The 13,580-nt window shown below is 35.8% G+C and overlaps 1 protein-coding gene across 1 annotated transcript in view; it reads left to right on the top strand.

Moving 5' to 3' along the window:
* The window catches only part of LAMA2 (laminin subunit alpha 2), a 377,271-nt gene that overhangs the window by 96,572 nt on the left and 267,119 nt on the right, over positions 1 to 13,580 (top strand). Inside the window, exon 3 of the mRNA XM_055714667.1 lies at positions 3,545 to 3,657. Within this exon, the coding sequence (XP_055570642.1) occupies positions 3,545 to 3,657 (113 nt within the window). The remainder of the gene's footprint in view (positions 1 to 3,544; positions 3,658 to 13,580) is intronic.

Raw genomic sequence — 13,580 nt, 5'->3', positions numbered from 1 at the left:
AAAAAATTCTTAGTCCAGTCATACAAGTTTGATTTCATGTGACCTAGCAGTGAAAGACATGAGTAGCATTAACATTGCTATATTTTTGTGAGTATGTTGGCACTGCAGATGGTAGAGCATAAAGATGCGCTTAAGACAGCTTTCACTGGAATAGGTAAAATGTTGGAAGAAGCACAGCCACAGAAGCATGGAGACAATTTTTCTGTTTTTCTGGCTGCTTCCACCTGAAACCTAGCTCAGGTGTATTTATACCTCATGGTAAAGCACATTTAAGCATGTGCTTAAAACCACAGGGCGGGGTGGGGGTAGACAACATTTAATCTACCTGCTTGTTCCAGACAGCATGAGCTATCGATGGCTGTAGCTTTCCAGACAGAAGCTTCTTCAGCTTCTCCTTTAGAAACTTCCTTCTAGGGCCACCCTTCCTAGAGTTATTTTACTCATTACAAAGTCTTTCTTTAATAGGTAATCTGCATCTTCCTTGCAGAAATTAATGTTATCTTTTTCCTAACTTCAGTCAATACAAGAAATCTATTATTTCCTTTTTCTATACTCAAGTATTTTACTTAATTGAGGGTTGGTGATACTGCTTTATCCAGTTTCTGCACTAAATGATCTTTTGTCTTTCTCCTCAAAGGTTGTATTTTCTAGAACTCTTAACTGTGCAAATGGCAGTTCTTTGGATTCTCTAGAGGATTTAATCTTTATTAGAATTCACCTGAGCAAGATCTTACCAGCAGTGCATAGAGATCAGTCTTTGCTTCAGAATGAATACAATATATGACTGTTTACATGTTTTGCTTGGATATTTCCCCTTTTTAATGTGTGACACCACTGAGAAATATATAGCTAGTTGTCCATTATAATCCCCACGTGCATTCCTGCTAAATGGCTACCTATTCATTTACTCCCCATCATGTATTTGCAAAGCTAATTATAATTGCCCCAGTACAGACTCCTTCATTTGTCTGAACACAGTTGCAACCTATTTTTTTTCCCTCAAGATAGTTTTCCAAGTTTCAATATCTTTTTTAATTGAAGTAAATGCTGCCTTCTGAGGAAAGTTCATATGATTTTGTAGCAATATAAGCATTAAAAAAAAGTTGTACTAAGTAGTGTGTCTCATTCAGAGAAGATTTCAGGGGTTTTTGGAACCATTCCAACTGGCAGAAACACTGTGCAATAGATTCTTTCCTTTCTTTATAGATGGGTATTTAGAGACATATGCACATCTTACAAGGGTTTTTTTTCTCTATATCATTTGTTTAATTCAAAACCCAAACCTAAACCAGAACCGGATTGCTTTGTTCCCATGTCCTGCTTATGATATTAGATAGTGTACACAAATATATATGTGTATGCACAGACGTGCATATATATACATATATGTATATAAATGCCATCTGAATGATTTGCATCTGTGTTTCCCCTCACTCCTACTCTCTTAAAAACTTGAATCTGCCCAGCTTCATAATGTCTGGTCTTTTTTTGCCAACCACATCTCATTTTAAGGTTTTAAAATGTTCATTTGGCAGAAGGAAGTGCCTTTTTTAAACAGAGATGGCTCATTAATAGGAGAGCCATGTAATGTAACCAGACTTTAAATGATCCCCCTGGAATGTGCAAGTCTGGAGTGCCTCCCCTTAATTACCGTAGTAGAAAGTGAACACGAATTCCCTGGTTAATCACATGTGAGCCCAAATTAAAGAGCACAGTTTGATAGACTCACTCTGTAAGTTCTCCCCCTTGCCATCCACCAGGGAGGTTGCTCGAACTGTATTTGCAATCCAGTCGGTTTTACAAATACTATATTATTTTTCCCTTACTTTTTAAATAGGCAAAACATGCCAGTAATTAATCAGTGTTTTCAAATTAATTAGGATTAAACTTTCATAATGGTGATTACAGCTAATTGTTGATTCATCTCCCAGCCCTCCTTCTCATGATTTACCTTTATATCAATTTTACCTGAAGAGACTTACATCAAAATTTCCGATTAGACAGCTTCTGTCACAATCACTGAAGAGCTCTGAGTTGGATTTACAGGTGATTTTTGCTAGCACTCATTTAAAGCCAAGGTTTGTGAAAATGATCAGAGCTGTGGGAACTGAGAACATGTAAAGCATGGGTGTGTTTTGCTTTTCTCTTCAATATACTTGTAGCACCCGTATTCTAACTTGCAAATGTTGGTGCCCACTAATGCCACTGAATAATCTGATATTTAAATGAAATTTTTTGGCATTTTCAATTCCAAGGGCTTATGCCTTCTCTCACTCCCACAAAGCACTTTAATTGTATCTTTAAATATGTTCAGACATTCTGGTTTTCCTTAATGAGCTAGGACTCCTGTCCTCCACAGGTGGTTGATATAGCAAAAAGCTGAAGACACAAAGACTGTCAATCTGGCTGGTTGATTTAAGTAATAATTAAAATAAGAAGTAAATTAAGCAGTCCATGAATTAATTATTTGCAATTCTAGGACTAGCTAGTAATGAAGCATATTCCAGTTTTATATCAAGAAAACCTGTCAGTTTAGAAAGCTATCATTAATGAGAGGTGTAGTATTTCTGTTTTGTTATGTTCTCACAGATAGAACTTGCATAGAAGAAACCTGCTATATTTAAATTTCCTTTGAGCTGTTTTCCTCATAATGTACAGACTTGCTCTAGCCAGTTAGGGGCTTCAAAATATGGATCTTTGTACATTTTAAAATTGAGGTTATGATATTCTCTATTTTGTACAGGAGAGAAACACAAATTGACTACAAAAAGTAAGCTGGAAACATTGAGTGCAATTTTTCTCAGTCTAAATGACATTAAAATACTGTGCAAGCAAACTTCAATAATTTAGAAGATCCTGAAATCTAGGAAGAGTTCAAGTCTGTAAATAAATTCTTATCCCTATTATTTGGGTTTTATTTAGGACACTACAGCAGTGTAAATGTTGACATGAAAAGTAATGCATCTTGGATTTTGATATGTATTATAACCAAGCAAACTTTCTTTATATGTCTGTACATGAGTCAGTTTTCCGGTTGAGAAATACATCCTGTAATGATTTCTGAATCATTTCCTGAATTATTTCCATGTGTGCTTAGAAATGTCTTAGATATGCAAGTACCAGTATCGCTTTAATCTCTGCTTTCCTTGCACAACATATCTCAGGTTCCTCATTTGTTGTTTCTGTTGCAACATTTAATGACTTTACAGTACCTGAAACTTTGGAAGACTGCAGGAAGTGTTTACTTGATTTAGACGGTTACATTTTCTGTAGAATCAGGAGAGCCTCCAAATGCATTTAGGTGTTCTGAATCACCTTCTTGTGATCCTAACCAAAATGAAACAACTAATGTTAGATGAGTATTCTAGTAAAAATAAGTATGACTTCCCCAAGAGTAAAAGCAAAATTAATTTGCCGGTCTTTTATTTTAAAGTGCCGACTCATTATTTCTGTAGTTGTCTTAAAATCTAGATTTTAGATCTAAAACGATTTAAATCTCCTAATAATTCTAAAATATATTAATGTATTTCTGCTGTTCTAACAGAGCGACATCCAATAACAAATGCAATTGATGGCAAGAACACTTGGTGGCAAAGCCCTAGTATCCAGAATGGAATTGAATATCATTATGTGACCATCACGTTGGACCTCCAACAGGTAGACTTTTGTTTGCTTGTTTCTGGAAAGGCTGTCTTTCTTGCACAATAGATCATCTGGATTATTTTTGTCTTTACTCTGTGTTGCTTTTATATTATGAATATAAACTCAAGTTCTCTGATATCTTTATAAACAACAGAAAGTTAATTTTGACTGACCCATTCATTGTAATATAACGTACCAAGTTAAAAATAATTATTTTATATATGTTTTTATGAAGTCAAGTATTAAAATTATTTTAAATATAACATTTTCAGTTATTTTTTTCCTGATAACTTTTGGTTTGGCTCTTTAAAAATAATTAAAAGATTGTTTGAGAAAAAAGTAATATGAGTAAAAGTTTCTGTTCAGAATACTGTTCTTCTTGTTTCAGTAATGTAGTACTTAAGTATTTTTGTGTATTTTTGTGTATTTAAATATACTAAAAATAGTTCAGCTGTGCTAGGGATACATGTGCATGTGATGGTTTATTTTGAGGGGCAGCCTGGGTAAAGGGATGGGTTTGACTAATGAGGTCCTTAGATAAATTGCCTCTTGTTAGTGAAACCTTGCTTGACAAATGTAGCAATACAGAATGTAGTTATTTGATGCTTACGAAAGTGCTACATAAATTCCAGTTATGTAAGCAAGAGGATTTGAGGGTAGATGGAAAATAATATTATTTGTATTATGCCAAGATAAATACAGAACAATTATCTGGTACCAAATTTATTCATAATGTTATTAAACTTGACTGTTTTGGTATTCAGTTAAGTAGGTAACAAATTAATTCCCCCCTACCCCTTAAAATCTTCTCTGGTCTGTGGCTGGCCAATATTTGTCTGCAACTTGGATCAGACCAGAAAGAACAGAATCATAGAATCATTTAGGTTGGAAAAAACTTTTAAGATCATGAGTCCGATTGTTAACCTATCACTGGCAAGTCCCCCACTAAACGATGGCCCTAAGTGCCAGATCTACCCGTCTTTTAAACACCTCCAGGGATGGTGACTCAACCACTTCCCTGGGCAGCCTGTTCAGTGCTTGATAACCCTTTCAGTGAAGAATTTTTTCCTAATATCCAATCTAAAACTCCCCGGCACAACTTGAGGCTTGTAATTGCTATGTTTGTGCTGATAAATTCTTGCTTTAAGTACAAAATGCTTAACTTCTTTTTGTGCGATAGAGCTACAAAAAGGCAAATCTACAAGTAAAGGACTGAAAATTGTAGAACTGCATTAGATTGTGTGTTAGTACTGGTAAATATAATAGTACATGGACTGCTTTTATCGATCCCATTTTCATTAGAAAATCAGGAAAATAATTACAATTTCTTCATTTATGTAGTGCTTGGCTTTTTGAGGCAGATACAATTTTATTTTTTTTTACTTTATTGTGCAGTGTGGCCATATAAAAATAGCATATGCTCATTAGCAATAGCTAATAAAATGAAAGTAAAATATATTTAACTTTAGAAGGAGGTAAATTATTATCAGTTGTGTTGGGAAAAACGCAATATTTTTTGTTATTTTCTCCCAACAGTTGAGGTTTGCCATAATACTTAGAAAAAGAGCTTTTATTTATAATGGAGGCTAGGTTTCTAATTCATTAAAGTATGTTTGAAATATGTACCTTTCTGTTATAAAAATATGAGTTGAAAACTGGAACTGTTTGGTTCCGAGCATCTTTGCTAATTTGCTCTTAATACTTCACTTTTTAGTAATTTTGATAATCACCATCTTACCTATTTCACAAGAATATTACAGACCACCATTCATGGATGTATATGTGAAACTATTTTTTACAGTACATTTCATCCAGCAGGTGCATAGGAGGTCAAAAAATTAATGCAGATTTATTTGGGAGTTGCTCACGTGAATTTAAATGGAGGTTAAAATGAGAGGCTGAGTTACGCTGGTTACTGAAATTGAGACTGCAGGTCCAAGCTTGGCAGGGTAGCTTCCTCGGTGTGCTAGGTTACTGCATCTATGAAGCGCTCACAAATTACCCAGAGAAGCTGTCCGCTGTTCTGCATCCCTGAGTCCTGCTGCTTGTGTAGGGTCTGTCGGTGAGCACTTCAAGTGCAACAAAAGTATTTCAGGTCCTGTGCGTGCAGCGTTTAGCAGGACAGAAAATAACCTTTCTCTTCAACAAGTATAGAGAAGGGAGTTGGCAAAACAGAAGTGCTTAGACTTCTGGAGAGAACATATTCCTTGTACTCACGCTATTTCAAATCCTCAAATGGTTTTATTTCACAGTGATGTGGAAGATTATTAGAGTTACCTGTAAAGCAAATTGGCAAATACACAGGAAAACCAGTTGGCAGTTTGAGGTGAGGTGGTCAGACCATCTGTTTTTGATTTCTACACACCTCAGGACACTTTCATTAACAAAATCCCTGCTGTTGTGGGGAACAAGGACATTGGCAATACCCTTGATATTGCTAAGATACTTGTGCCAGGAGCATATTTATGTGGATTTTGATTTCTTTTTTGCTATACACTTTGTGTTTTTCTAAATGGTGCTGGAATATTTTGTGGATGGTAGATGTATGGAACTTGAGTGGACCCAGAGTTAGTTCTGTTCTGGCAGAAAATTCTGGACTAACTAAATAGATCTTAATTGCCTGAGACTGTGGAGGATCAGTGCAGTGTCTGGTTAATCCTTACCAGGCATAAATGTCTGAAGAAAAAGAAAGTAGTTGACACTCAGAGCCTTGTAAGATCTCATAACGTGTACTTCATAGGTGCAAGACCAAAAATAACTGATCAACATATGTACTTGAATTCTTTATAAAACAATTGCAGTTTAACAGTTTTAAGTTCCTTAAGCTTTGATAGTGTCCAGCTCTTTCACCGTGTCTTTTCACCCTGCCCCCTGCCCTCCTTCTGTAGGAAGTGAGAAGGGAGTCCAAAACATTGTATTCTGACACCATGTAGAAATCACTGCAGTCCAGTTCTCCTGAAGCGTATTTCAGTATATTTTAGAACATAAGTTCTTAGACTTACGGACTTTACTATTTGAGTGGCACATATTATACTTTGGTAAGAGACATTTCTGAAACTATATATAAAGCTATAACTGTATAACTGAATAACAAAGTAGGAGAAGAATGCTTGCTTGCTCAGAAGCATTTTGAAAAGCATTTATGAAAAGCAGACAGCAATATTCTGTTAATGCTAAATTAATTATTTTGTAATTCTGTATTGTCCAAATATAATTTGAATCAAGGATTTTGAGCTGGTTTTGAATGATTTCTTTGCTATTTGATTCACTTTAATATCCATGAGCAGAAATACACACAAACACACACACTCATGTGTGCATGGTCACAAACGTATCACATATCCTTAACAAGGATAATGCTAGGAAGAGGAAAAGAATTGCAAAACTGAGTGATTGCTTTTGCTTCCTCTACACAAGACTGAACAGCTAAGTGGCTCTGTGGTAAAAGACAGACATGAGAGAACTAAGAAACAAGATGAATGGGAGAGATTCAGGCTGGGACAGAAAAATAACAGGATAGGACTCAGACTAGTGTTATAAAAGCTCAGTGTGGTAGTCTCTGGAAAGAGCTTAAAAGGGAGGAGAAAAAAAACCAGCTTATCGATACAGGGAAACAGAATCAGCATATGCATGATTGCCACCAAATTAAAAAGAAATATCTTTATGGAGGAAGAGTCCCATGGAAAGTACATCTTCACTCTTTGCTACTATAGGTAGAGCAGCTGCAAATATAAGAAAAAGCATATAAATTTCTGAAAGTAATATTTCACAGCTGAGTTACATATACCACATCCACATTATGGACTGTGATTCATTATTTTGTTACTATGCTTTATAATGCTTGTTTTTTAAAAATTATTTTTACTTCAAAGCTTGAATTTTGGGTTGCACAATGTGTTTATACATCTGCTGCTATGCTGAGAACTACTGTACATAATGTGAAATGTGACCTATAATTTGAACATAAAATTTGGATAAAATTTGAAACCAACTGAGGAAAAAATCTGAATATTGATACTTCAATTTTGCCTGCGTTAGCAAAGAGCGTGTCACAGTGGGAGAGAAGCAGGACAGACATGGGAGAGGAATTGTGTTTATTTGATGCTGAGAACCCAGCTCACTTGTCAGGAAATTTATTTTAGACTAGCTTTATTCTGGTCCATGGTCTGAGTCTCCATTAGCAGCTGAAATGAATGAGGGATGTCTCAGCATGTTCTTCTGGCTTAGTTCTTATCTGAAGGGAATCCAGTTTGTGAGCTCCATGACCTCTTTATGATGTGAACCCAAAGCATGCGAAAATGGGACAGCTGGGAGATTCAACTCAAAAGCATGCTCCTTACCTCAGTTAAGAAGCTAATGTGGATGTACCCTCATAAGCCCTGTGTCTGAAGAGAGTCCAGATTTTATGTTAAGCTTATGAGATGCCACACATACCAAAATGATATTTCCCTATGTCTTAATGTAATATTATTGACCTTTGTTGGGGGAGAAGGGAAGTATGAAAGAGGAGAAACCTCCTGCAAAGAGACCTTGCTGATGGAACCTTGCTTGTCATTTGCTCCTTAGCTTTGCCAGGATGAGTGTGCAGTGTTGAGGGCTGTTTGAAAGAAACATTATTTTCAGCTGTCAGTTCCTTTGATGCACAATATTCACAAGATCCCTTGGGGGAGTACCACTCACTTTCAGAAAGGTTCATCACTGTTACACAGCAGCATGTTTGTTAGCTCAGAGAATGACTTGATGCAAGGGTGGCAAGTACTGTCTCACAGAACCATGTTGAAGATGTTGCCCAGATGTGTGGTCAGACTGAGACAGGTTACCTGTTCATAATATATTCAAATTAAAGAATGTCTGTTTTATGAGCAATTAAATTCTTATTTCCATCCCTATTTCTCTGCCTGCTTTTGGCCTTCTCCCTCTCCCTTCTAGTGTTTGACTGAGGGGGTTACAAGAAGATTGCTATAGGAAGGACTGGCTTGAGTACTTCTATAATTGCAAAAGTAAAGCTGCCCTTTCTGATTAATGATTTCTTTGTGTTTCTAGTACATGAGATATTGCCTGGTCTTTACCATCCCTTCAAAAGCCAGTCTGAAAACACATGTTCTAGGAACTGTGTCTTATTGTAAAATAAGCAGCAGAGGCCATGAATTTCTGTCTGTGTCCCTGCCCAACTTATTTTCTTTACAGAAGAAATAACCAGGTTTTAGAAAAGCAGACCATTTAGAAGTTGTTGCATGATTTCTCGATTCTGGAACCATCTCCCTGTTGTCTGGTTTCAAAGAACTACTGGAACCTGTTGTGTGGGTCTTTGTCTATGCAGTCAAACCCCACAATTAGATTCAGTTAAATTAATCCTTTAGGGATTGACTGAAGTCAGTCTTACAGCCACAGTGAAATATAAGGTAAATTGGATGGTAAGATATTTCACAACATTTAATATTCACAACTTCCTTTAATACAGATTTATGTTTTCTTATTTTCACTAATAATAGTTCACCAAACAATAGCTAATGAATCATAATGTGTTGAGCAACACAGCCATATTAAAATAGCCTTTACATGTTATCTGCACAGTAGTACAGGAATATGTTTATCACTAGACAATATTTGGTTTTCAAATTATATTTTCTCTGCTTTGGAATATCAAATACATTTTCTAGTGGGGAAAAAAAAAGTTACAGCTAGCCTTGTGTTGAATAACTTCTGATATCAAATATCAGCTAAAGGAATAAAGATAAGGTTAAAAATGCTGTTTACTTCTGTGCTACAGGAACCAGATCGGGAAAATTAAGTGCCAGTCAGTCTTCATATGTTAAATTTATATATAAGTCCAAACATTTTGCTTAGGTTTTCATTTAATACTTTCTTTTTCTCTTTTACTAACGTTTACATGCTTCTAATATCTGAGATGCTTTCAAAACAGTTTCTGTAAAGGTGAAGCTTAAAGCATCTCTTCATCCTCAAACCAGGCAGTAATTTAACAAAAATGAGAATAATGCAAACTGAGACTTTTCACCAACAAATGCCAGTCTGTTTTGTCCATCTTCAAAAATGTTTGTCTAAAGAGAGAAATGTGAACAGAAGCAAAGTCTGTTCAGACTCTAGTGCTGCAATTCCATGATTGCTGTTCCTGCCCGGTGCATCCTCCTCCCCAAACTCGCTGCAGGGAGACATTCTTGTCTCCCTTGTTCTAGCACTAGCACTTGTGCTGCCATCCAGCGAACCAGATCAGTACCTTGATACTGGAAACTACATCTTGTCTTGTTTTTCAGGGTTAGGTTTCTGCCAGATCAATTTTTTAATTTGCTTGCTCTGTGAGGTTTTAATGCCAGCATGGGGGAGGGGGCAGGAACATATTTCAGGAGGTGGTGGGGAAAACTGTTCCACCCCTCTCTGGAGCAGCTGGCACTCTTCATTGGCTTCAACTGATTGTAAAATTTTAAAGTATAAAACACTGATCTATGAGCTACAGTCCATGCCTGCAAATAGAGCTGTCACTCTGAATATTTGTTTCTGGTATTTCTTGCACATGAATCTGTTCCGAAGTAATGTAAAAATTTGAGAGTTCAAAGCATTCATTCTCTCTCTCGCAAAAAAAATAAAAAATCATAAGTGCAGTTCTGTGGCTCAGTTCTAAGTGCAGTTCTGTGGCTCAGTTAAGTCACAGCCCAACAAAGATGCAAGTAAACCCATGACAATGAGACAGTGGAACTAATTTTTTTTTTTTTAAAGATGATGTATTTCTTCTGTTTTATTAAAGTCTCCAGCTATTTTTTAACGTGTAACTGAATGTTAGCTATAATACTGATGGGTTTTTTTAAAAATGTCTTTTTTGTTTCCTTCATAGACTTGAATCTGAACATTTTAGTAATTTCCTTCATTTCTTTAGTTTCATGATTTGCTGATAATGCTATAATCGGATATCTGTTGGGTGAAACAAAGCATACTTTATCCTCCTGATATTCTTTTTAACCAAAGCAAAACTACTGGTTTTGACGTTAGTTTATAATGAAATGATTTGAAAAAAGCAAAAAGCAAAACCAGAAAACAAACAACATATACCAGTGAGGATTTGTAGCAAACTTATCTAGAAAACATAATTATTAGTACTTGTGAAAACAAACAGAACTGTAGTAAATATTTTGACAGCACAGTGAACATTTTTAAGAGCTACCTGTTTTGTATGCTATTAGCAAGTACACTTCATTCTATGTGGCTTTCCAGCTGGCTTTCCCTTCATGGGAAGGAGAGAATATGTATGCACTCTGGTTACAGGTGTCATACAGGCCTTGGTTCTTGTCTCAGAAGAAAGTTTTCCACATTGGTATCACTCAGACAAAAGCCTGGAGAAAACCGCGTGACCTTTTTCCTTAGCTAAGGGTTGAGAGTGCACATTGATGGCAGCTGTAACTCCAGCAGAGCCTGCTGCATGCAGCTTTTAGGTGTTCTGACAAACAAGTCTTAGTGAAGTTACTCGAGCTGACTTTCCCATAGCATTAAAAAAGAAAGCTTTTTGTAAGTGGTGCAATATTATGTGGAGGGAGTACTCTTCAATGCATTCTGAAATGCGAAGAAGCCATTATTGTCCTGAAAGATCAGTTGTAATACCCAACCTATAAATTGCTGCTAGCGAGATTTATTTGTGTTAACAATAAATCTTCATAGGAGTATTTAGCCCAGTTTTTTTAATGCTCCCCACTCAATCAGACCATAACTTTATTGTTTTGTGTTTAGTCAGAAAGATTTCTAAGTAAGCAAATCCTTTCAGCTTCAGTTCATAATACATGCTGACAAAGAGTAAAACAAATCATTTAAGAAGTACTAGTTTTTCTTTCTGAGGTTACTTACCTTACATTTTCCCTGGATAACTGCAATAAATACATATACCACTTTGCCTTTTCTAATTTTGGCTTTAACCAAGAGAGCTATTCACCTTTCCATCCTTCAGGCAAATAGTTTCAGGATATAGGTCCTAAATACTCTATTGTAACCTTTGAATCCAGAGTGACACACACGTGTCACAGTGACATGAATGCAAAGTTTTCTTCTGATTTTGTACTACTGGCAGTTCTGGTTCTAAAGAAAGTCACAATGCCTAGGAGAATGGTGGCATGACAAGTAATGGGATCATAGGATTCTCAGTCTTTAATAGATTTTGCTCTCCTTGCTGAAGAAATATATTGTCATTGAATAGTTTATGATGAATAAAAAGCTAGCTAGAAAAATGAATTTTGCAGCTGACAGTGGTGGTCATGAAATAATGCTTCTGTTGTGCTAGCCATTTATCACAAAATTATTATTGAAATGTAAGGTCTATACTACAAGATGGGCAACAAGATTCAGTAGTACACATGATGAAAACTGTCGTAACAGAAAGACAGCTGAATATGTGTTGCGATAGGTTATTAATTGACTAATTTGTGTTTTGTAAGGTTTTGTGTGTAAGTTAAGATTTAGGGGAGTAGGAACAACTCCTAATAGCAAGACAGTACCTTGTCATATGAATGTCATGTAGTGCTTTGCAGTATTATGTCAGTATATCAACAATTATTTGATGAAATATGCTTCAGTTTTTGTTTTTAATTGCCTTTAAGCTAGCAGGCTGTACAAGTGTTCAGATAGCAGTATATGGCATGGGGTAAAATGCTGCTACTTTTAATAATGTGTGCAGTAGGTCAGAGCTTGGTCAAGAACATTGAATAAGACTTGCCAAGAGGTTTTCCTCGTCTGTGCAATTTGTTGGTGAATCTGAAACCACTCTAGGAAAAAGTAATAATGGTAGTAAAGTAAATGTTTAAATAGGTCTTGGGGCTGCACAAAATAATCCCTGGTTCTGAACATTGAAGAATGAATACATATGTATACGTTCCTTTCATCAATTTTTTCCCTTTTTCCCTTTGTGCTCCATGAAGGCCATCTGCTGCCGATCACATGCTCAGTGGAAGCACTTAGAGACTCATTTATCAATGATGTAGTTTAGACAGTCAGTAGAAACAGTCATTAATGTAGCTCTTTTTTTTTTTTTTTTTTTTTTTAATTTGGACTAATGTGGACTAAGTGACTGAAGAAGCTTAGAGAAGGGTATGTATTAGATCTCTCCAGCTACGAAACATGGAAAACCAGACACTTGGTCTGTTCTTAAACAGAACATACAACTTTGTAGTGAAGATAAACCCTTTGCTTGGTTCTGAGTCCTAATGTGTTATGTCTTCTAAGTTTTCATAAGTAAATTCTGATTGTGGAAGGGGACTATGAGATGGAAATATATAAAATTACTCATCTTACAATTAAGCGTTTATATCACGTATATCCCCTGCTATGCCAAACAGCAACATAGCCACATCTAAAGCAGTTCTCAGGATAATTTAAAAAGTATTAAGAACTAAAAACAAAAATGAAAACTGAGCATGCATGCACTTTTTTGATCTGGGAATCAGATTTAGTTTCTCATTTCTTTTCCATTTTCTTCCTTCGTTGTGTATTTTTTTGAAATTTCCAAAGTTCAGTGACATAAGGACAGTTCAGAATCACTCCCAGAATATATTTTTAAGCCTTTTTAATCACTATCTTGTTTAGCTAAAGAAATGAGGGATGGTTCATATGAAGAGAGTGAAGAAAAGAAGCAGATGAGGCTGAAAATATTTTGGAAAAAAGTCTTTATTTTTTTTATTTGAAGATTCAAGTTACTACTTTGTTCATGTTTTCATTGTTCAAGTTGTTCATATTGCACAATATTTCCGATTGATATGGAGAGATTGTGTCATGTTCAGGGAATCGGTATAAATTGGTGTAATGGGTATAAATATGCCTATTTCATATTCACAATGATCTTAACCTCAAAGAGCTCACAATCAAAATCAAATAAAAATCCCAGTTCCTCGAGATGATGCCTCTTATCATACATTATATATGGTGAATAACACGTCCTTTTTTCAGAG

This window comes from Falco cherrug, chromosome 6 (genome assembly GCF_023634085.1).
Source record: "Falco cherrug isolate bFalChe1 chromosome 6, bFalChe1.pri, whole genome shotgun sequence".
NCBI classification, from domain to species: Eukaryota; Metazoa; Chordata; class Aves; order Falconiformes; family Falconidae; genus Falco; species Falco cherrug.
This window is presented reverse-complemented; position numbering and strand designations above follow the sequence as displayed.